This window comes from Gavia stellata, chromosome 14, assembly GCF_030936135.1.
Source record: "Gavia stellata isolate bGavSte3 chromosome 14, bGavSte3.hap2, whole genome shotgun sequence".
In the NCBI taxonomy this organism is placed as follows: domain Eukaryota; kingdom Metazoa; phylum Chordata; class Aves; order Gaviiformes; family Gaviidae; genus Gavia; species Gavia stellata.
The window spans coordinates 19,774,249-19,799,005 of NC_082607.1; the positions used below are offsets into that span (position 1 = coordinate 19,774,249).

General features: G+C 40.7%; 1 protein-coding gene across 1 annotated transcript in view; it reads right to left on the bottom strand.

Moving 5' to 3' along the window:
* COL4A6 (collagen type IV alpha 6 chain) overlaps positions 1-24,757 on the bottom strand; it is a 46,554-nt gene that overhangs the window by 12,435 nt on the left and 9,362 nt on the right. Inside the window, exons 4-25 of the mRNA XM_059824270.1 lie at positions 24,683-24,718; positions 24,193-24,255; positions 23,492-23,527; positions 23,314-23,355; positions 22,355-22,447; positions 21,248-21,301; positions 19,791-19,850; positions 18,812-18,856; positions 17,510-17,563; positions 16,098-16,167; positions 15,249-15,359; positions 14,255-14,404; positions 12,552-12,656; positions 11,480-11,640; positions 10,311-10,490; positions 9,535-9,718; positions 5,390-5,461; positions 4,859-4,966; positions 3,486-3,707; positions 3,082-3,243; positions 894-1,064; positions 75-218 (exon numbers count right to left, since the gene is read on the bottom strand). Coding sequence (XP_059680253.1) covers positions 75-218; positions 894-1,064; positions 3,082-3,243; positions 3,486-3,707; positions 4,859-4,966; positions 5,390-5,461; positions 9,535-9,718; positions 10,311-10,490; positions 11,480-11,640; positions 12,552-12,656; positions 14,255-14,404; positions 15,249-15,359; positions 16,098-16,167; positions 17,510-17,563; positions 18,812-18,856; positions 19,791-19,850; positions 21,248-21,301; positions 22,355-22,447; positions 23,314-23,355; positions 23,492-23,527; positions 24,193-24,255; positions 24,683-24,718 — 2,323 coding nt within the window. The remainder of the gene's footprint in view (positions 1-74; positions 219-893; positions 1,065-3,081; positions 3,244-3,485; positions 3,708-4,858; positions 4,967-5,389; positions 5,462-9,534; positions 9,719-10,310; positions 10,491-11,479; positions 11,641-12,551; positions 12,657-14,254; positions 14,405-15,248; positions 15,360-16,097; positions 16,168-17,509; positions 17,564-18,811; positions 18,857-19,790; positions 19,851-21,247; positions 21,302-22,354; positions 22,448-23,313; positions 23,356-23,491; positions 23,528-24,192; positions 24,256-24,682; positions 24,719-24,757) is intronic.

Here is a 24,757-nt window from a genome sequence, read left to right on the forward strand (position 1 = left end):
TTAAATACATCTCAGAAGGGCCTCCTAAGTCCTTCTGCTGCACAGCCAGCAAAAGCCTTTCAACTGCTTCTCACCTTTCTGACCTTGGAGTCCCACAACTCCAGGGCTTCCTTTTCCTCCAGCTGTGCCAGGAGTTCCTTTAAACCCGTTCACCCCAGGGACACCAGGCAGGCCTGGCATGCCAGGGAAACCAAGCAGGCCAGAAGACCCTTTCTCGCCTGTATAGAAAAGTTGAGAAATAGAAAGGGAAAATTAGTCTCTTCTGGTACAATGAATATGCACCTAGAGGCAGCATGGGTCTGGCCAGTCACACAAATCTGGGTAGTAAGCACAGCATGGCCACTTCTCTCATGGGTCTCCACGCACGATACTTTCAACCAGCACTTTTCAGTTCACCTTTGAGAGCCTGGTCCTGCTTCCACTGGAGAGCAAAACCCAATCAATTTACAAGAGAGCAACATGCAGTTACATAGCTGTATTGCTCTCCGCCTAAAATAACACAGAATTTTCCAAGTAACCAACTATTGTATTGGTGCTTAATGACCATACAGACTGTAAATTTTTACAATCCATTTGGTTTGTGCTTCATTCTCTCCCTTCTATAAATTTCATTCACTGTTCCTTATTTCTTCAATTTTCTTGTCTTTCTGTCTTGATTTACATGATCCTTTGTCCGTAAGGGCCCAAGTCCTTTAAGATGGATCTCCTTATGAACACGATTTGATAATTAAATCTATCATTTGTAATTCATACCTCAGCAGCAAAACAAATGCATTCCAGCACTAGTTGGGAATTCATTCTCTTCTGACAAGTTGGGCCTAAAATCAGTATTAACAAGGTTATTTTTTTGTGGGCACAGTAATCTCAGACTATACCCCTAGTGGAACACACACCTTTTGGCCCCGAGAAACCTGGATGTCCATCTTCACCAAAAGGCCCAGGTGGCCCTAAGAATCCTCTTTCCCCAGGAGATCCTGGAGCACCATCAAGACCTGGGAAGCCTTTCATACCAGCAGGGCCTTGTGGACCTACATCCCCAGTCAAGCCTTTGACTCCAGGAAGTCCTGAATCAATACAAGAAAGAACTCAATAGATTACATCACACAAACACTAGGACAATTTGTGGACAGCTTCCCAAACTCTTTAAACACAGCATTGTTTGTAATATGACAAAAGGACCTTATGGCACATGCAGCCTACTAGAAGGCATAAAGCTTAGAACTGCAAAAGCATTAGTCACCTAATAATAAAATACCTATGAAGAAGGTTACTGCCTACATCACTACACAACTGGGAAGAGTGAAATCCCTTACGATATATCCATTTTTGACTCCTTTACCAGACACTAAACTGTAGCGCACCAGTCTTACCTTTATCATCAAGGCAGCCACACCAGAATGGAGAGCATCATTAACGGCAGCTTCTGCTACCTACCCCATCCTCTGGGTGAACCAGAGATCAATTGGAGAGGCTTGTTTTTACAAGTTTCTTTTCCACCTTGGTAGTTCAAGTGTTACTTCTCAAGAGCAAATTGCTCACTAAGGGAAGAAGCTTCTGATCGTGCTGTCACAAAACCAACATCATATGCACCGTCTTGCCTCTAAGTGCTTCAGAATGTTTCTAGCTGAAGCTTTGTAATGGTTTACAATTTTAAATAAAGGCTCAAACCACTGAAAACAGAATGCTCAGATCCAAAGAGAGGAAGAGAAGGAAAAATCAGGCAGCTTCTAAAAAATGGCATTTGCAGCATTAGCACCCAATAGATGAGCTTTGTTATACTCAGGGCTTAAACATTTTAAGCTAAAACCCAGTATTTTTTAAAGCAGAAGATTAAATGGCTGCTTTATTTAAGACGACAAAGAAAACACACACACTTAAAATCTGTACATATTAAGGATTTCCTTATAGGCTTCAGGCTTTGTTACTGTCTGAGCATTCTCACTACAACGGTTCTTTGCCTTCTGGTTTGATTAGCAATAATAAGGGGTATCACCTATGGTCAATGCAATTCTTGTAGCAATAAAAGCTAGGTTGTTAGTCCATGAGCTTTTATGCTACACTGCATTTCCTCACCTTGACAGCCTATGTGAAGAACCCACAACCAAACAGTGTGACATCAGAAATGGAGAGTTGATGATAAATGGAATAGAAACATGGTGAAGGAAAAAACAGACAAAATATGTAAACAGAACAAGGGTACAAAAGAAATTAACGATTCAGAGAGACAACAGCAGCAAAACACTTAATCATTTGGAGCTTGTCATCCTAACCATGGGACATTTTTAAAAACAGTTGAAGGAAAGTCATATGTGCCGTACAGTCCAAAAATGTAAAACAATAGAGAGGCAAAAGCAATGTTAACATTAAAATAAAGAAACCTTTAAAACTCTATGATTGCAATCTCAGATGATGTTACTGCTTTCATTCATTTGTTGTCACTGTGCTCCAGTACTGTCATTCTGCATGTCAGACCAGACGAGTTATGTCACAGACCATTATCTACTAATTCCCAGGTCCCTCTTTGCTTGGTTCTCAAGTCTTGCATATACTGTTATAATGAAACACTTTAGTCTGTGCAGCTTCAGAGATACTGCTGTACTCAAGTGGTGGGTTTTCTTCCCTTTAAAGTGAAGGGAAATAAATTTCTCTTCTACCCCAGCGAAGAGAAAGACAGAGAAGATATAAGTGCTTGTTCTGAGAAAGTCAACATTTTTTCAATCTATCAAAGTCACACTTCAAGCAACCTTATACACTAGAAATTAATCGCCATGAAAATGGGAAATGCAGATTAGTCACTGATACAGCCAGCATGTAAGAGCAGTGATGTTAAAAATATCAAGACATTTAAGATGCTTTCTCCTACCTTTCTCCTACCTTTCTGCTGTACTTCTTACAGCCTTGGAGCACCATTTCTAGCAGGAGTCATGCAGCAGTCAGAGGCAAAAGGCTCAAATTCTGCACTCTATTACCCCTAACCAGAGGCAGGAGCTCACTCCTAGCAAATGCCAAATCTCTCCCACACTTCCTCAACATTGCAGCTTTCAGCTTAGCTACTGGACTTCATCTGAAGACATAACATACCTGGTGCTCCTGCAAGGCCAACTGACCCCAACAGTCCTGGTTTTCCCTTGACGCCAAAAGGACCTCCAGGACCGGGAGGTCCCCGCAATCCAGGGACACCCGAATATCCTGGATTACCCTGTTCGCCTTTAATACCTACGAGGCCTGGTCTTCCGTCTAACCCTGGGAACAGAGAGGTGGGAGGTTACAGAACATATAAAACAAAATTCACACTTTTAATTAAAAAGCGAGTTTTAATAAAAACCTTTGCGTTGCATTAGATTCTAAGAGAAAACTAGCAAATCGCCACCTGTGAGCAGCTTAGACGACTGCTAACACAGTATCTTAAAGAGACTGGGAAGAGGAAAGATTTTTGAAAGAGAAACATTTTGATATTCCCAGATATAAGCAGTATCAGTGCTTACCTTTTGGTCCTGGAAATCCAAGATCACCTGTAAGCCCTTTATCACCTGGGAGTCCAGGTCGGCCATGCTCTCCCAGGGCTCCACTCTCAGCACCAAATACATCTCCAGGCGTTCCTTTCGTTCCAGCTAAGCCTGAAGCACCCATTTTCCCGGGCAAACCATCTGTTCCATCCAGTCCTGGAAGTCCTTGGGACCCTTGCTCTCCTCGAGGTCCAGGGAAGCCTTAAAGAGAAAAACAGTAAATGTTACTCAGCAGAAGTACAGAATATCTGCTTCCAATAGCATCTCTAACAAAATCAACCTTTTAAAAATTTCCATGCAAGAAAAAGTTGTTTGGAAAGTTGCAGAATGTTTCAGTACTGAATTAGAAACAATAATTGGTGACTGAAAGTGATGAATCTGTTTAAAACAGTCAAAATATCCTTTCATATTATTCTCTTTTTTTAAGAAAAGAATACTTTAGGAATATCTGGGAGCTGCAGCCAGTCGCAGCTTTACAAGCTTGGTTTCACTAGATGGCAGATCAGGCAAAAAGGACAAAAAAGGAGGAAGATGGCCATTTCAGGTGACAGACAGGCAGTATCTCACTACCACTATCAACCAAAAAAGTTGCAAAGACGTTATATTCATCACACCTTTCTTAATCTTCCCTCTATGTCAGACAACTTCTAGCACTGTGGGGCGGAAGACACTGGCAGCCTTGGTACAAGGAGGACTGGAAAGTACTCTCCCAGTACCAAGCAGACGCTGAACTGCACTGCTGTGTGGATGTGTCACATTGCTCAGGGGTTAAGTCATGAAATCAGTGACCCCATAAAGATGACATCCCCCCTTAATGTAGTGAAAGGATAAGAGATTTCTTCAGCCATATCCAGGGAAACCTGATGGATACACAGCAACCTAGCTTTAGGAACCTTCCCTCACCACTTCTGCTTCTTGCTCTTTATTTACATAACCATCAGAAATTCCCACAGCTAAAATAAGTCCAAACACTGTGTACAGCATGCCTTTACCCGAGTACCACATGGCTTAAAACAAGTTTTACACTAAATTTGTAGTTAATCTAAACTGTAGCAAAGCACATGATGACGGTCTCTGGAGAAACAAATGGTGTTGGTTGTCCTCTTTTCTTCCAGCAGCAATATAATATTATAGGCAAGTAACAAGTATCTTGAACATTTCATTTGTTTTCTTCCAAGCTGCAACCATTTGCTTGCAGAGATTGCATTTGGAAGGAGCACAATGGAGCTCTCAATGGAGAATTATGAATGCACCAGGCAGAAAAGTGGCCTAGAAGGTTGGACAACACTTTTGATAAAATATTGTACACATTAATTGGACAATAAAAAGAACTCCAGTAACTTCCCTCTTACCAGGTTCCCCTTGCAAGCCTATTATTCCTGGAGAACCTGGCTGTCCTTTTGACCCATGTAATCCAGGTTGGCCTGGAATGCCAGGAAAGCCTTTGCTGCCTTTGGGACCTAAGGGTAAAAACATATTAATAAATGATATTAATGAATGAACAGTGGAAGAAAAAAACACAGCATGAGAAGACAGGATCAGATCTTTTCCGCAAAGCTAGTGCTGAAAACACTCGCTGGATACACAATTTAAGCTGAATAAAGTCTCAAAGCTATGGCTGTTTCATCAGCTACATAAACACAGGAGAGGGTTTGTGTTCAGAGGCTACTTGAAAGGGAAAAAATGGTGCAGTCATTATGATCCTCCATGGGATTTAAGCCTAGTCTCTTTGAGAAAAAAAAAAAAAAAGAACATTGCTCTGCCAGTTAGCTCTCTGGAATAACTATCACTCAGAGGAGATTAATTAGCAGGTATTATCTTCCTTGAGGAATAAGTGCTTCTTGGTAGTCAGCCAGCGCATTACAATCAGCTTGTCTCCCTACCTGGCAATCCTGGAAAGCCGGGAGTCCCTGGGGGCCCATATGCTCCAGGAACTATGCAGGGCAAGGTGATACCTAAAACAAAGAAACACTGAGGTTGCACACAGCCCCTTTCAGAGAGATGGTCAGAAAAGGAACATTTAGTATCCAGATGTTTTTTACAGGACATATCATAAGTGGCTGTGAGTGAACTTACGCACATCAAACGCTGCTGATGTTTCAAATACGTGATGTTAAAGAAAAGACATTTGGAGCTTGGCGATTGTCTAATCTCATTCCTACTACGGACTTACTGCATGACCAGTAAAAGGTAGCAACTACTGCTATGGACTACTTGTAGCATGATATCCATGGGTTCCGCTCAGCAACTGGTCCTCCCTATGGTAGGGGCAATGCAACGGGCATTGAAAAGGCAGTCTGTGACTCAGAGAGCTTAAGGCCCAGGCTGAGAGCTTTGAAAGTCAGTGGGAGCTGACAGGTATTTCTAACTTTTAAAAACTGAGGATGTTTCTGAGCTGTATATAAACAGTACGCTATAGTGTGAAATTCTAAAATAAATGTGCACATGCAAGATAAAATACATATCTAGGGAATATTGACAGGTCTTTTAAAAAAAACTGTCACCCAAGAGTTTAGGCCAGAGAGATGTATGCATGGAAGGTGGAATTAGCAAGGATTTTTTATTTCAGACATACTCTCCAACTGCTTCTTCTACAGTCTGTCAGACTAAGGAATAACCACATGGCTTAAAAGTTTATTAGCAGCAAACAAGACTCAGTAATTGCAAAGCTCTTTGACTGACTTCCACCTCTCAAAAAAAGGCTCTGTTTATACTAGCAACCCCTCTTCAGCGGAATGAAATTTATGTGGCATTATCAGAGTTGCTAGCACATCAGATTTACCTGAAAGATCTCAAACACTTCCAACATTCCTCCTTGTAGGTCACCGACAATTTGAAGTCACATTCACACAGTCACAGAAATGATTATCACAAAACTAATTCAATACTTTCCAACTGCAGAAATGCTTCCAGTTATTTTAAGAGGAGTCTGTGCTAGAACTATAGAATTAGCTCTTACGCTGTAACAGCTGGCTTAGCCTTAAACTATCATAGACATACTTTCTAACAATGAAAATCTAAAGGACTTTAAAAGTTATTTAGTCAGAGAGATTACATACAAAAGACGACTACTAAAGCAAATTTGGGGAAGAGAGGTGGGTTTTTTTCATTACTCTGAACACTTTTATATGCACAGAGAAACAGCTGCCTAACTGCACTGTTGCCCAATATTTGCTAATTCAAATCTGGCGTCAACTACAAGGCTGATTAAGGATGAGATAATCAGGTATCACAGATACATTGTTTTTCATTTCCTTACAACTCTCTTTGCAGGATCCTTCTATTCAAGCTCCATTCCCAGACTGACAAGCTGAATTTATTCATCAGCCATTCAAGAGCACTCCAAACTGTGACTGCTTTCAGTCCTGAGGAGGTAATCTGGTCTAAATCAGGCAACACTGGAAGTATTTCTTCCAGCACAGCAACACGAGTTAAACACTTTTTTTCAGAAACATTAATATTTTCAGATGACTAACAAATTTTATTAACAACAGACCTTGAGTCAAACTAGTTCCTGGATAAATCCAATCAAATCAGTGGATTTCTGTATGGATAATAAATATGGCTCTTTGCTTCTGACTTTGACAGTGGGAATATGGGTCTGACTTATGTAAAGTGACATAGGCCAAAGGCCATAGGACAAAACCTCATAAAATAACCCAATATGCCTTTTCTGGTGCAAAGGCTGTAAAGATCCCTATGAATTTTTTGGTTGAAACAGTGCTAAGAACTGGTTCAATGACATTCTTCTTGGGTTCTTCTCAATAGATTCCAACTCAGTCCAGAAAAGGCTGTGTGAAAATCTTCTGACTTTGATGTCTACATCCAAGTTCTGTATTTTACATTATTAGCCAGCAGTAGAATACTTGAACAATGGATATTTCACGTGAGGGTAACTGAAATGCAAATAGGACTGTTTCCTTGCGTGTTTTGCAAAATGATGTAAGCAATGCATAGTTTAAAAATTATATAAGCAAAACTGAGTGTTCCCCAGCTACTCAATACCCTACATTATCACAGTTTACACAATAATATCCCGGTATCAAGGAAATCAAGCAATTACGAAACTATCATGTCAGGCATAAAAGTGAAATATGGGCAATTCCAACATTTTTGAGTAATCTTGTAATACCAGGTAAAATCAGTCTAGCCTGGTATAAAATACTGAGTTAGACTCTTCCAAAGCAAGACCGTTTCACCCTGCTTTACTGCACGTGGCACGAACTCGAGCAAAACTCCTCAGTGGTGTCTTTGACGTGGTAACTTCAGTAAGTCACGGTCTTTTTTTTAAATGTCTTTCCTCATTTTCACAATAAAGCCTTTCAGTCTGGGCAGTATAAGAAATTATTATTTCTTCCACCCACACACGTTTCTTTAATATTAGATGTACATCAAAGGGTCTTTTAATGTATGCAAATTATTTCCTAGTATGGAGGGAATGATGCATTCACAAGTTTTCTTACACATCTCTATGGAGGTGCAAACTGAACTGGCTACTGAACTGGCTAATGACTTGTTCACACTTTCCCACATATTTTGACTATACATACTCTTCTACAAAGGACCATTCATTGCTAGCAAAGCTTTGATGTAGCATTCATGATAAGCTGGCTTCTGATGTGCTCCGCAGAATATCTAGAGTTCACATCATGCACAGAGCATTTTACTTTTACTTATCTTACAATGCAATTTTAATTTAGTGGGTTTTGTAAGAGACAATTTACCAAACAAAGATGTAAGCATTCATAGCTATGAATTAGTAAAGCTTTTAGCATTTAGCATGTGACTTGAATTGGAAAAAAAGCTTATGCAGACTGTTCCGGGGGACATTAATGCTAGCTGTCTCCTCACCCCGTAACAACAACCCAGCATGACACTGATGTGAGGTAACATGCCATCCAGCATGTCTGTGCAACCTTCCCAGGGCTATTCTGGCCTAGCTCTCACCTCCCTCTGGGTTTAAGATTCCTCCGCCAACTCCTCACACTGCAGTGGTCTTACCGCCAAGGTTTTTGAACTCAGAACATCTGTTTATCAGTCCAGAAACCTATGCAACAATATTATGCCAGCAAATATATTATTGATTCTGCATTATTGATACTGACAGAATGACGAACCTAGAAACTTAAGTATACACAGAATGGAAAATACACGGAAAATCAGCAGCGGCAAAGAAAAAATACTGTTTATCTTAAATTATATTTAAATGGCTGACATGGAATCAAGACATTGGGACCAGCTCTCTGCAGTCATTCTGTTATGAAAACATTTTCCATAAACGTTTAGACATATGACTTCCCATGTAATTCACTTTGAACTCTGAGAATGAACACAAAACATCATACATGAAACATTATCAAACCTATGTTTACTGACTTTATCACTTGTTGTTATGGTATGCTTTAGGTACACATAACGACATACCAGCTGAGGCAAACTGTAGTACCTCGGGAAGCAAACAGCCCAGAACTGGTTGCACCAGTCATAACTGAACTCCCTACCTGACTGTCATGACAATGTCTTATTCACCAACGCCTGTTCATACATATAATGTATTACAGTTTCATTTAAAAAAATCTGGAGCTCTTCTTATTTGAATAATTGTAATAGATCTGAAAACTGATTCAGAAGTCTCAGATACCAGCGAGTTACTATTTTTACCTGGACAATGAAGTAGGCTGTGCTTTTTAGAAACCTCATCTTATCAATCTTTGTAACTACCTTTGGTATAAAATGGTTCTCCAGCAATAGTCAGTGAGTAGCTCCATCCAACACTCTTAGTATTTGAGGACTGTTTGAGTATTTGTTGCTTATTGTCTGTGTCCTCCTGCGCATGACAACTTGAGAAAGCTGTGACTGCTGTGTGAGGTCTGGTGAGCTCACAAACAGTTTCAATTAATTTAAAGAGCAATCTTTAATCTAATGCAATCTTCTGCCCTGGCTACAAGCACAGCAGTAAGTTGAGGGCCATTTGACTTGTAGCAGCTTTGCAGCTTTTCAAAATACGAGCAGACCCAGCAACACCTACCTGGAGGGCCTGGAAGACCTGCTTGTCCTGGAAACCCATCCATTCCTGGGTCACCTGGTGGCCCACGAACTCCACTAGGACCTGGATATCCAACGCCAGGAGAACCAGTTTCTCCACGATGGCCCTTGGAGCCAGGTAATCCTGGCAGTCCTTTTTCACCTGGGAAACCTAGCCCACCATCTCCCTGTGCACAGCAAAGACAATTACAGCTGAAAATCAAAGAGATGTAGATGTATCATTTTAACAAATGCATAAGTTTGGTTGGTTCTGTGCAAGGTTCAGATGGGCCTGGGAAGGTACATGGAATCCATCTATCATTATCCATCCAAATTATCCATCATTATTTCAAAATACAGGAAAACTCCATGACTATTAAAAATAATATTTTATGTTGTATTTGCCAAAATGTAAATGTTACATATTCTGAAAGACATTTACCTTCTTTTTAATTAAAAAGATTCTGGCGTGGTTTTTCTTTTCCAAGATTTGACTCATAATTATGCCTACAGTGTGATTTATCTTTCAGCACACAACATAAAACAGCATTAGGGCCTACCCCACTACTGGAAGTTTATCTTCTGACTGGGTAGCCAGAGGCATAATGAGTGCCAGTTATTAATCCTGACCAAGACAAATTCGTGCTCAGGGACTGTGAATTTTTTATGTATTTGGAGACTTACCACAGGGCTAATCAGGACTAGTAAGCCAGGATTTTCTATTGTCTCTGCTCCTTATTCCAATTCTGAAGCACTGCTGCTAAATTAATCTGAACTTACTGGAGGGCCTGGTGGGCCTGGCAAGCCTGGAAGTCCATCCCTGCCAGGGGTTCCTGGGATGCCTGAAGGTCCTCTGGGTGCTGTCGCACCACGGTCCCCACGAGCACCTCTGCCTGTTGCATAGGATGAATCCCCTTTTTCTCCCTTAAGGCCTGGAAGACCTTGCTGACCAGCCAAAGCCTACAGACCAAAAGATAAAAAAACCAGGAATATGAACATGCAGAGAAAAGGCTTTGCCTCTTAAAAATGTATGAGGACAGGACGCAATGACTGGAGCCAGAAAGAATCTCCAAAGGGTTTCCTCTATTGTATACATTACACTAAAAGAAAACAAAAAGAGGAGGTTTGATTCTTTCCAAATGTTTCAATCAAGTCACTGCAGCTTTACAGTGGCAAGCCAAACTGTGGTCTATAGCACTATAGTGACAGCAATCTTGGATGGCATCTGGGAAGATTACATCGCTCATGACAGAACAGGGCCCAAGCATTGAATCTTCTTCCCTGTTTACTTGGTGTGCTGCATTTACTGACACTGATAAAGACACTCTGAAGACAAAAGACTGGTATCTTTATGAACGATGATTTTCAAAAGTAAATGCTGCCAATAAGCAATGCTCAGCACTTTGGAAAATCCTGTTTGTTATGGTTGCTGTTTCATAAAAAACACAGCTCAACTCTCACTAATGTATTTAGCATACAGCAGTTGAGAAGGAGACTGCATCTATAGCACATAGTTTTTATAGCTATGAGCAATGATGTGGAAAGATCTCACCATTCAATTTTGCAGGTCTTGTCTCCATGCAGATGTCTATCTGCTTCCCCAGCCCGCCCTCACTTAGGAAGAACCCTGGGTCTAATCCATGTACGCCTACGGCCAAGAAGCCCTTGGATGAATAATTGTTACTGTTTTTCTCTTGACTGCTAAACATGCAGTTCTCAGAGCTTAAGAACCATTTTTTCTCCCATTTTTTTATAGGTGATAATTTCTCAACTTTCAGCTTCTTTTCACAGATCAGTTTGTGGGTTGCCTTTTTTTTTTTTAATCCAAACAAGTAGAAGAAATTATGCAAAATGTGTTCTGCTTTCACTATAATCAACACCAGCAATTGCACATGGGCACTTTTTCGCCTTTAATTCATGACAACCAATATAAACTCTTCCTGCCTTACCGGAGGGCCTCGCAGTCCTGGTGCGCCTACAGTGCCTGGGTCTCCACCAATGCCCTTAATCCCAGGCACACCAGGGCTTCCCGACGGACCTGGTGGACCTGAGATGCCTTTTGGACCAGCTCTTGTAACTCCTCCATCACAAGCACAATCACCTGCCTCTCCTGAAAAATACAGTCAACACTGCAAACTCAGTTTCATTTGGACAAAGACCCTTTTCAGTTGCAAGAGCTCCAAAATCAGTATTTGATTCAATTAGGACAAAACCATTCTCATATGATTTGATTTTGTGCTTACTCTGCTCAGGTGATCCCAGTGTCAAGCAAGTGGAGCTCAGGTTTTGTCCAGGTTAATATCTATGCAATGCCCATCACCAAATTACCATGTGCAGCATGAACCTCAGCACTTCTTGACCTCTTCCCAAAGGTTTATACTCTCCTAACCAGATGGTTTTAGGAGAGTTTTAGGACAGAAGTCTTGTGGTTTTTTAAAGAGATAGTTATATGTCAGAGAAAGCAAATCCATACTCCCACTCACAGCAGGTTACAATGACCGTCAGCTGGATATTTTTATATTTCCCTAAATCGTAACTGGCCATGGATCCAAACAATTACAAAGCACAGTGATGTCTGCATCATCGTGGCTTTTGCCGCTGGTTCTGTCACACACTAAGACCCAAATTCTCATCATATTTAGCACAGAGGAGAATAAAATTAAGTTTCTCTGTCATTTCCAGCCTATATTGCAAAAAGCAGTGAACAAGATTTTATTTCTAAGTCTCATTATGTCCTATTGCTTTAAAGTATAGCTTACTTAGCTAATTTTCTGGGTCTGAGATGTTTATCTGCTTATATTCCTGAGCAGAATAAGAAGTAGGAAATAGGATTTTGCTGGCAGTGCTGGGCACAACTCTCTCTAAATTGTAAAGGCTGTTGGCTCCTTTAACCCATCTCAACCTCCTGTGATTTGTCATAAAGAGACTTCCACCTCATCCCTTATGATATTAACCATGTGTAAATATCTTTCTGAGGCCCAATGACTGCTAAAAGGCTCTCCCAAAACAAGAGTCAATTACCTTTGTACCCCTTTGGACCCAAAGCTCCTGGCAGCCCTCTTTGTCCAGGCTCCCCTGGGGGCCCAGCCCTTCCATCGAGGATCGTGTCGGGGGGGAATGAAGGGCCTATATGCGGAAAGAAGGCAAGCAAAAGCCATGAGAAGGCTAGATTTCCAGCCCATTAATTACTCACAATGTCAGTTATGCAACTGACAGAAATGGCACCGGATCAAACTTCAACTGTGGAAGTTACACAAGGAGATGGAACTTGGTATCACGGGCTGCAGTCCTCTGCCATATGATTGCTTCTACCTTCTCATACAGAAAACCAACAGCTTTCAGAATGTGGATGCAACAGAGTTTCATTCCTCTACTCCTCTACCATTGCACTTTTTCAAATACTTAACAGTTGGCTGAAGAACCAACCAAACTGTGAACAGGTTGTATAAAGAAGGGCAAATTACTTGGTTCCTGGTAGATGTGCCTTTACAGCTCTGGGAGAAGCTGAGACTCATATGGATAGACGTTGAAGGCATAAATCAATGTACTGGTGATTGTGATGACTGGCTATTGCCCTTCTTGTTGGCACAGAAGCAATCATATATGAGCAGTGTCCCTGCTGCTGGCATGGTAGTCATCCCCGGGGCTACCTGCCTTCTGCAGAGCTCCTCGACTTCTCATTAAGTTGCTGCAGCTCAGGAAAGAGACTAAATGGCAAAACGGTTAAGGGGACTTTCCCTGTCCCTCACTTTATAACTGCAGGATTATTTTCTACATCTCTTTATATGCTGAATAGAATGAAACATGAGCTGACAGAAACAACAGTGGAAAGTGATCTAACATAAGCTAAACCTACTGTGTCTAAAAAGCTTTCCCCTCAGTGACAACAGTAAGATGGAGTGCTGACCAGCACCCGTCTGATGTTCCATGGAAACAAACTGCAACCATCAGCTAAACACAGCTACAAGAGCTTTACAGACTCTGCAGAAAAATGAGCTGGATTTGACTAGCAAACAGTTATTGATAAGAGAGCACTTATTTCTTCCTGAGAGAAAATCATTTCATCAGACCATGCTCATTGGCTCCATCACTGGAGCGTGCCCTGTTTTGAAAGGTTGGCTGTCAAAAATAAAACAGGCTGTCTGAACTTGGTTTATGGCAGAGCGGTAAAACACAAGGTTTGTGTAAAATCAACCCTTTTCATGCAATACTCAATTTCTGGGGAAAACAAAGCAATGCTTAATTAATCCAATCAAGGCATCCACAGAAACGAACATGTAAAAATAAAATCACATCTCCTTAGGTCTGAAAACTGTCTCTTCAGGCATCCTAGCTGACTCCTGGTACCCAAAACACCTACTCACAAGACTGACATTTACCCCAGGTGCTCATAAGGTCATGGTCTATTCTTTATCTAAACCAGCAGGAGACTAGCCTAGAACTTCAAAGTCCTCTGTGCCATAAATTGTGTCTACACAACTTGGTGCTTCAGTCTCTCAGGCTACCACTCTAACAATAATTAGCTGTATTTTCTTACTTCAGAGGGGTGGCTGCTGATATGTATCTTTAAGGTTGTGAGTTACAATCACAATGAGGTGTCAACCAAACATTTAAGATTTACACATGAATAATCCTCACTGACAAAGAAATAAATATATAAATGATTATTTGTCTTGTTTCACTCTGAATCCAACATAAAAATAGATGTTAAAAAATATACATACGTGGTGAACCAGGCAATCCTGGTGCTCCTGGCAGACCTGGTAAACCATCGCTGCCGGGAGTTCCTGGTAATCCAATTGTTGCTCTTCCTGGTTCTCCCACTTCACCCTTCACACCTGGAATACCTGGAGACCCTCCAGGGCCCATTCCATCTAGACAACAATGACACACACTGAGCAGCTCGCCAGCAGCAAACACATTCTAGTATTTTTAATGTTATGAAAATTACTGTTGTGCCCTGAACCGCATCCACGTTAGCACAGAACAATTTATAATTGCACACAAAGGAAAACTTACTAATGGGAGGCACCAACTGGCTCCCATTTGCACACTCCTTTAGTCATCCAATAAACTTCACAGGGCTGCATTTAAGTTCCACTGATAGGTTAGACAATTAACTATGCAAGACTGCCATTTATTTATTTTCTGATTTCCTTTGAGTGAGATAATTTCCTTAGTAGTTCCTAGTTTATGGATCATTGCAAGCCAGGACTTCACAGACGACATTCAAGTGAAACAGAAACTTTCAAGTGAGATCTTTGATGGGACAAATGGGTTTCACCTACAGTGGGTTTATCTAGCCGATCTGTTAGCTCTCAATTGCAAATATGAAAAGTCATTAAAAAAATAATTTTCAAAAAAAGTTGCTATTATTTAAAATGTAGGAAAGGTTCTGCCAATCAGCTTATTCAAAATGGAAATCAAATCACCAACCTCCTGTGTACACTGCTACAGCAAATATTCACACATGAAGACTTACATGGGCTGTAATCATTGTGGGACTAATTCTGCTCCCATCCAAGTCAACATATTTGGTTTCCCTGTATGTCATCCCTGCCTCCTATGTCTCATACAGCAGTCTGCAAATCAGCCAGCTGAAGGAGTAGGGAGAGGCTTACTCCAGTACCTTCACCATCTCCGGGCCACTACCCAGAGTCTTCTCAGCAGCAAACACAGGAAACAGCCAGCTAAGGGCACCGTTAGCAGCTGCTTTACCTCTCTCCAGGCCTGGAAACCCTGGAGCTCCTGGAAGGCCTGGTAAACCACTGATCCCTTCATCTCCTGGAGGACCAGGTATTCCTGGGTTTCCAGGGTCACCCGGGGCACCTATTAGACAAATACAGAAAAAGAAGGAGGAAAATCTCATGAGAATTTCTGCTGAAAGACTCTGTTCAGTGAACTACCCCGGTAGCCACTGATCTCCTTGACAGCAAAGGTTGCAAAGCCATTAGCAGAAAGCCTGTTAGTCAAAGTTAACAATAATAGGAAAAATTCCTCCTGACCTGTCAGAGGTTGTTTCAAATTTGACTGCACGTGAAGGAGGAAGAATAGGAGAGCTCATACAATTTGTCCCCTTACCTTTATAGCTTCAGAGACTGTTTGCATCCAGGCCTCATTCAGCTGTGGTGTTAATTAAGCTCATTTTCTCAACAACATTCTTACCACATTGAACAACAAAAAATAGCAGAATGACATTCAGAGCACCCATTTCCAGGCAACACAAGGAAACCATTTTTCCTTAGTACACTGAAGAAAGACACACAGGTAGACACATAGCACTTCCCCGTGCTCACACACAGTCGGCCTCCCAGGCACTAAATTTCATTCTGCCTTGAAACATATCATTCTGCAATGTGGGGATGAAAGGTTTACTGTAAACTCTGAAGTTATAAACATGGGACCAAACATATCTATATGGCAACAATACAGAAATGAAGGAAAAAATAACAAGGGATGGGTTAGACCCAATACTATATTTTACCACTTTTCGACATTGTGTAAGAAGGAAAGCTGGATCAGAAAAAGTCCTTTAGAAGAGTTCCAAACAAAAACGGAAATGTGTACCTGAAATGACTACACCTTCCCTGTCAATAACGATAGGAGGGCCTGGGGGACCGATGTCACCTAATTCACCCTGTAGAAGAAAACAGATTCACACCAGGTTCAGACAGCTGATGGAGGGGAAGACTGGTTGTCAGGAAACAGACTGTATTGAGGTAGCAATGTCTGTGGTCATTCTCTGACAAACCATCATTCTTTGTCTTGGTGAAGAATTCACTTTGTTCTGCTATTCACAATCACCTGCTGTCCTGACGTACCTACTTCGTGTCTGATGAAACTGATGGCTGCTTCAGATAAAGTGTTTGCTACTATCCAGCTATCCTCTGAAGGCATCCCGTTACCTCAATAGGAAGCACGGACATGCATATACCATGGGTACTGGAGACCAGTTATCATATCAGCATATTGACCAATAACAAGTAGATCGTATTTGTTCACCTTGCAGTAAAAGCAAGAGAGCTGCTATGAACATACCCATTTTTAAAAGCATTCATCACTGCAGCTATCTGTTGCCTTGGAATCCTGAATTTCAATAATAGGAGCAGGAGCTACCAGGAAAATGGATTCCTCCATAAAATCACCCAGGTGGAACAAGCAAGTTGTGACAAACTGCAATATCATTCCTTCCTCTCACTCTAATGCAGTATCAAATCCTCTTTGAAATAGCAAGTACAAAATCTGTCTGTTGTCCAAATTGCCATCATATTTATAATATAAATACCATGCAGTGAGCCAAGGCAGTGCTCGTTGCTTCATTCCAGTAACACTCCTCTGTGCATAAACCTCTACTACTACTATTCCATGTGCTCTGCACAAAAAAGCCCTTCGGTACTTGCATTGCACATGTCTGCCAACCATATACCAATCTTGGTGGCAGATAAGTGTTTTTCATAGCAAACTACTATCCAACCATTTTCCACTCAGTTTCCAGATGTCTGACTGCCCAAGTTGTGAGATACCCAGAAAACGTCTGCTATGCGTTGCCTATCTCCAGCACGAGAAATTGAACATGTTCTTTGCAGGCTTGTCAATACTTGTAAATCTGTGACCTAAGACTTAAGATAGCCTTGGCAACTATCTTAACATCCACTTACTTCCATCTAATTTTGCCTTAATTGTCCAGCAAATATGGCATTGGTGTTGGGACAAAGGAGACCAGAGAGACTACATCTACAATTGTAAGTCATGAAGTTACATGAATGAACATTGTAAAGGTATTAAAATAGCCGAGTGTTCATAGTTCAGCAACCATTCATTTTTATCCTTAACAATAAAGTAAATGAGGAACTGAAACATACTGAAAATTACAGTGATACAGAAGTAAAGAGGAGATTTGACTGGGGCAACGACACTTATTTATTCATGCAAATATCTTTTAAAAAGCAATGCTTTAGTATTTTCATGTGAGAAGTTACCTTCATGCCTTCAATTCCATCCAGTCCTGGATAGCCTGGAATACCTGGATGACCCTGCAAAGTCACACAGGGGAACATTGTTATACAGTGAGACAATAAGACAGTGGCATTATTTGTTAGCTGAGACATCCGCAGTGCTTGGATTTGAATCACAAACCCAATTCATTGTCCTACCAAACATTTGCAGAACAAATAAAGAAAGAGAAAACTGATGGCATCAATTTCTCAGCAATCACAAAATACCAGAGCTCCTTTAGGCCTCCTTGTGCTGTAAAGATGGTGAGAACTTGTGAGCAGGCATGAGGGTGTCCAAATCAGGAGGACACCTTGGAGTTCTCACAGAACCGTAGAAAAGCTTGTAGAGTAAGGAGTCTAGGGCATTATTTTCCTTGTCCCCCCCACTTTCCCCTCCACTCTCTTTCCCCTCCAACAAATTATTGGCACCAAAGCATTTAAAATGCCACTGGGAGATCCAGCTCTCCATTTCCTGGTGGCATTCTCAGGGACATCAAAATTCCCCTTCCGGGTGTGTGACCGGAAACCTACACAGAAGTGATCTGCTGTTCTCTGTTGGGTAACATATTCAACCTGGCCCAGTATGGATTGCAAATCCCACTGCCACTGCAGACAAAATGGGATATTCCAAGAGCTCTGGAGCAGGAAACCTTAACTTTAAACCTTGCCTGTGATTCTGAAGTCTTGGACAGCTGTAGGCCCCAATATAGGTCATACACAGTATTGTTGAGAAACTTGTCATAAAGGGCTTGTTTTTAATCATATCATTTTAACACATAGATATGAATTAGATTATGCTGGAGATACCATCACCTTCAGTATATCTTGAAAAGGACATACATAAAACAACATATACAAGAAAATGACTGAATTCCAGGCTGCAAAATGAACATTGTATTTCTGAAAGTTGCTTTCTTGAACAACTTCCACTGCTGCATCTGCAAGTGGAAGTGCTTTAACATGTTTTCAGCCACTTGATCACCTGGGCATCTCCACCCCCAAAAGGGGAAAAGTGGGAGAGTTGATTGTTCCAGGAGGGAATGTACAATTTCCAATCTGTGGAGGTGGTCCTCTGAATACATAGGGATAACTAGAGAGACAGTTAATGGGATCTAGAGTTTTACATGGACTTTCCAGTTAGCTCTCACTAGTTTAATAAGTCAGGTGCATTCATCTGTCAGAGAACTTGGAGCCACTAGATAAGGTATAGTCAGTAGATCTTAAGCAGTTAGACGGCTTCTGTAATGGTAAGTACAGTAAAAAAAAAAAAAAAAAAAGAAATTTCACCTTTCTCCCTGGAATCCCATCAGATCCATCCAGTCCCAAAAGACCCTAGAACAGCAAAAAAACATTGACTTTCAAAGGCTCCATCTCAGTCTGGTCTTACTGTATCAGGCTCCAAATACCTCAGCACCAAAGAATGAAAAGGTAAAACTTTCAAAAGGAGAAGCTACCACTGATTTTCCATATCTTCCAAATATTAACAATCATAATTGAAGGAATTCAGCAGAATAACTGATAAAAGAAGTCTTATCTTCTTTAGCCGTTGCCTTTCTAATCAGCAGTTCAAGTTAAGTAAGTCATGGTGTCTCAACTTACTAGGAAGTTAGGTAGGTAGTTTGTAATTGTAAAGCCATGAAACTTAATGCAATCAAGACTTTCTATCTTGACGATTTATTCTGCACATGCAGAACAGAATGCCTTGGTCTTCCTGTTGTGTTCAAGCACATCTCTGCAGGGTTATGGTGGTTTGAAGAATCTGTGGCGGGCATGTGATTGAGCATGCTGTTAACTCCCATATTCATTGACTAGTTAGACCAACATCCGTTGCCAGCTTGCCCATTTCTTCCCCAACTATCTATCCGTGTTCTCTCATGGCTAGTTCTGGCACTGGTTAAGAGCTCCCTAAAGACTCTGCAAGGCCTCTTTATTATCTGCATTTGGACCTCCCGCAAACTTCCTTTTCTGTGAAGCTTTCAAAAAAACTGGAAAAAACACAGGCCCTGCGGTATCAAGACCTTCACTAAATACTTCCATATGGTTTTCTTGGACTGCTTTGTCTGCATACATCTTTCATCTCACCTTTAATCTGAGACTTCACTGAGATAAGAACTATTTATTGGTTCTGTTGTTGTATGGCACTAGCTACTATGGTACACAGTCCTATGTCTGAGACTCCTACATGCTTTGGGAATGCTTCTGTTGATGAATGGCCCACTTCATGTGCTTGAGAACAGGCGTTTAAGGACTTTGTAAAGTTACCTACCCTGCCACCCGGTAAGCCAGGCACACCTTTTTCTCCTTTTTCTCCAACACCTTCAAAGCCCTGAGGAAAAATGTCAACATTAAATATGTGATCTGTTTGGAATTGAATAGCACAGCCCTAACACAAAATGAGCACAAACCCATCTATTAATATAAACAGTACAACAGAGAGACAAAGAGAACTGACTGTTTCTGCTGAGACTCTTTTGCCCCAGAAAGAAAACCTGTGTCAGCCAGACTTGGCAGTACATGCAGTACATTATCTTCTTCATTCCCCATGACTCCCATCCATTTAAACCATGGTACATCTCTCAGTAGCAAATGCAAGTAATCCCATGCTATAAACAGCAACGTCCTGCCACTGCTACTCTGCATTGATTCTACGTTTAGAAATTATTTCAAATCTCATTTCTTAGCAGCAGCTCAAGGGAGTGCTCAGAGCACCCTTTTTCATTTCTAAGGCCTAAGAATGACAAAAACCTAGCATTTTCACGCTCAACATTTGGAAATGTTTGGTGGTTTTCCCAGTCAGCAAGAAGTATCAAATCCAGAGACAGAACACCAGGATTTAATTTCAGTGAGAGTTACAGTAGTTAAGCAATTTTCAGGCTTCAGTCTTGAAATATCTTATGGTTGTACATACTTCATATGTTCAACCCCACCAGCTTCAATGGGCCTCTTGTGATGCATAAAGCTAAACACGCACATAATGGAACATGTCCAGAAAGGCTAATAACAAACTGTGCTTCATGTACAGGTTTTTCTTGCACGTCTTTCTGCTAGAACATCTGTATGTTGAAGAAACTGGCAAACAATTTATCTTATTAGTCAGAAGCTCCACAAAATATTTATTCCCTAAACTTATTAAAATAACTTGTGTTTACAAAAGGTTATAAGCTAGGAAATAGCTCTCTGGAATTGTTGTTCTTGATTCATACAGAGAAGATGCTACACATTCCTGAGTTTATGACCACTAATGTTAAACAGACCATTTTAAAACTGGATATATATAGACAGACATAAAGATCTGCATGTGCTTTACAACTTCAAAGTAAAATAACAAAAAAATATGCTTAGACATAATTAAAGGAAAAAAAATAGGATTTTTTTTTAAATATGCCTAGCTCTGTGGGACATCAAGAAACACTGCCATCAAGCGGCCATGTAAACGGTATATCTACTTGCAGGTCTCTTGTGCAAACTGCAGACTGCATGTACTGAAATGATGGCTGCTCTGTAACATCTATAGTAGGACAGCATTATCATCTTTGTATCTTCAGGACAAAAACCTCTCAGATTACAGTTACACTCTTCAAAAAGTCTTGTGGACATTTTAATGAGATTTTCAAAGTACTCTGGTGCCTAGAAACTCCTGTAGAGACCTTGTGAGCTATTCAAAGGGTGTTGAACCATCTAACCCGTATTAGGCATGTATTAAAAACTCTCCTCTGTCCTTACCGGCACACCAGGCAATCCTTTGTCTCCAGGGAGTCCTTGAGGGCCTGGCTCACCCTGACAAGGGGAAGAGGTAAACACAATAAATCACTGTGCCCGTGAAAGCTAGACTTTCCCCAATCCACCCATCATGCTCCTGACTCCTAAAGTAAGGCCTTGAAATTTGTTTGTCATCAAGTATACTTGATTTGTGTCATCATGTGCCAGATACAGTGTCTCTTAGCACAGTGCCAGTGCATGCAACAGATTGTCTGTGACCGCTTCTCATGGCTTCAAAGACCACTACTTGGGAACTGTTGTTCTACTGTCCTCTACAGCTAGAAGTCAAACTAGAAGCATTTTGTATTGTCATCTAGGGAATTGGAACATACACAGTACTTCATAGAAAGCAGCAAAATAACACATGATGAGGTAGCATAATGTCTTCACAATCCTGCTTACAAATTCAAGAGTGAGCCAAAAGGAATGGCGTTTGTTTGAAACTCACCTCACGCTAATGTAACTCCACCAAGTAAGACAACATCTCTCATGACTTATGCAGGGGTTTAGGCAAGCTGAGACTGGGCTCCTAAACCAGCCTGTATAGGTCCCAGATTAATTCAGTATGCCTAAATTTCATGTGTATAGAGAATCTTTAACTCAAGATCCATACAGATTTTATAAAAACACTGATGAGCTAAATATGTATCGCATTCAATGCCAGGATAACAAAGTAAAGGAGAGAAATCTGATTATTTCAGAGTAGCGTGCATCATAGCCAAAGCAAAAGAGCTGGAGCTTTTTATTTATTTTTCTGAATGGATTTGGTTTTTTTCCTTCAGTTGACACAATTTCACAGATCCAACAGAAACAAATTAGAGTTCATTTATTTTTAGGATTAATGATGAAAACCTTTAAATAGCTTTCAGATTTCTCCTTCTCAGAGGTATGCATTCTCCAGTGGTCCACAATGCTCTAAGCTAAGAATATTTTTATTTAATAGCCATCTGACAGATAAAACTAGTACAGAAAATTATTTTGATTTGGAAATATAACAGCCCTCACTGTCCAGTAATTTCATTCAGCGTTGAATGAAGGAGCATGGTGGCGGTGTAAACTGAATATACAGACCTTTTCTCCTTGCTTCCCTTTTGGAAATCCCATGAATTCCAGTATTCCAGTGGATGGTGGGGGACCTGGAGGGCCAGGCAGCCCTACATCGCCCTGTTGGCGAAAGAGGAAGCTATTAACATAGGCAGAACATGTTTGATTTCCTATGAAAGTGGCTTGCGAATCAGAAAAAAGCCATTCTAATTATATCCCACGTCCATAATATCTATGTGGCTGAACGCTGGCACTGGAGTTTGGTTATGGAAATCAAAAGATCAGACTGAAAATTAAGATGAACAAAATCCATTAAATCTGTTTCAAAAGAGTTGTGGATATAAAACACAGCAAGAAAAAAAAGGCTCAGCTTTTGAATCAACAGGAAAACACTGCAGAAAAACTTTGGGGACAAATATGAAAGAAAAGATGACAAGAAACAATTAGAAATGTAGAATGCTGAGAACCGATTTTAACAGTAGCAGAATCAAGTTCCAAAATGAGAACTTTGACAAGCCCCATTATGCCAGTGTAAATTCTCACACAGACTGGAGGACACCCATTTAGGATAGCGAGACTATAAATTACACATCAGTTGACCCCAATAATATTATGGAAGCCAAAGAGAATGACGTCAGTAGAATAATTCAATACAAGAGGTGAGGGTCCAAAGAAACTGAAAGACAGAGATTCAAAAGATGTATAAGGACGTCATGTCTCGACAACCATGAAAATACTGCGCTGAACTGAGATCTTCCCCTTCCCCCCCTTCATCCAAAAAAGCTCCCATCCTTTTCTTGTCTACCAACAGATAAGGAACCAGCAACACTCTTCAGTACTTGGACTTTCAATCAGTCCAAGAGAAGAAAAGAAAAAGGAAAAGAAGAAAATGCTAGAATCTAGCCACTTTTCTAGAGGATCAAGCTATGATGGAATGCTAGATTATTACTTTATGCTCTTTCTATAACAGAACAAGTTTCACCTACCTTTTCTCCTTTCTCTCCTTGAAAGCCTAATCCCATGTTACCCTAGGAGAGGAAAAAAAACCAATGAATGAATAACAAAACAACAGCAACAAGAGCATCACCATCATCTAGGCCCACAGCACTGTTAAAAAAGTCAACAATCAGGTGTAGAAAGAAGACAGGAAAGGTAGGTACTTACTTTTGGACCTGGTGGCCCAGGGGGACCCATTGGACCCTAAATGTGAACAAGATCAAGATTTTATTTCTTTTGACTTAACTAGGATGCACACAATTGGAGCAATGCTGGAATCTGCAGTGGTAACTGAACTTTCATCTCTTGCCCCCAAAGCAAAAGTAACTGATACACATGATCTTCAATTCTTCACATCTATAACAGACAGCATAGCTCTTTGCTACTGTGGTCAGTTAAAAGCAAACTTCAATTTAAAAGCTACATAGTTCATAGTTTAAAAGCAAACACATATTTCGTTTTTACCTCTGCCCAACGGAAACTCTCTTGTAGTATTTGAAAAAGCAACTCTTAAGCATATTTCATGATGACAAAGGCTCCAAACATGCAGGGGTCAGTATATTCCTTCTAGTCCCGAGACGAGGAAGAGCTCAGAATAGTACAACGGAGCGTTCATAGACAGCACTCTAGGGCTTTGCTGGAGCCCTCATTCATGACTGTTGCTCTGAACACTGCTCCAGAGAGGAGCCTTCCCTCCTGTGATTAGATTAAACTATCTAAATATTCTACGCCTGAAGTCAGCTGTGCTCAGTCCTCTTAGACGCACACACACTTCTGCTCGTTGTCACAACACAAACACAGACAAGAAGGCAAAACTGGTAACTTTTTGAACTGTTCTATCAACAAGTGCAAAAGCTGAGGTCTCTTACCTGCAAACCTGGTAATCCTATAGGGCCTGCAGAACCTACTGGACCTGGAAAACCTTTTGGGCCCTATAAGAAGAACATAGGACAAATACAGAATGTGTAGCACTTACCCCATTCAAACCCCAACCAAAGACAAAGTGAGTCTCAGGAAACTTTAAGTAATATCTCCTAATTAAGTATGCCAACTTAAATATTGTAACAATCCATTTCACATTATTGAATGTATTTTGAAAATCAAAGTTGCAGAGTTCAATGGTAGAAGGGAGTTTGATTTTAAAAAGGAAAATTAGAACAGATAATAGCAAAAATCTGACTTTCTCTACCATAACGTGGATTCACTCATACCATTACAAAGCTGCAATTGCTCATGCTACTAGTATCACACATGTAAATACATGGCCCAGTAATTTGAAAAGTCCATGAGAACCAATACAAGAAAAATTACCTACTTAATATTCTTTAAAATCATTATTCCCCAAATTAAATAACTTACAGAAATTCCATCCAGTCCAGGAAGACCATTTTCTCCCTAAAAATTATAAATGCATGAGTAAAAATTACACTATGT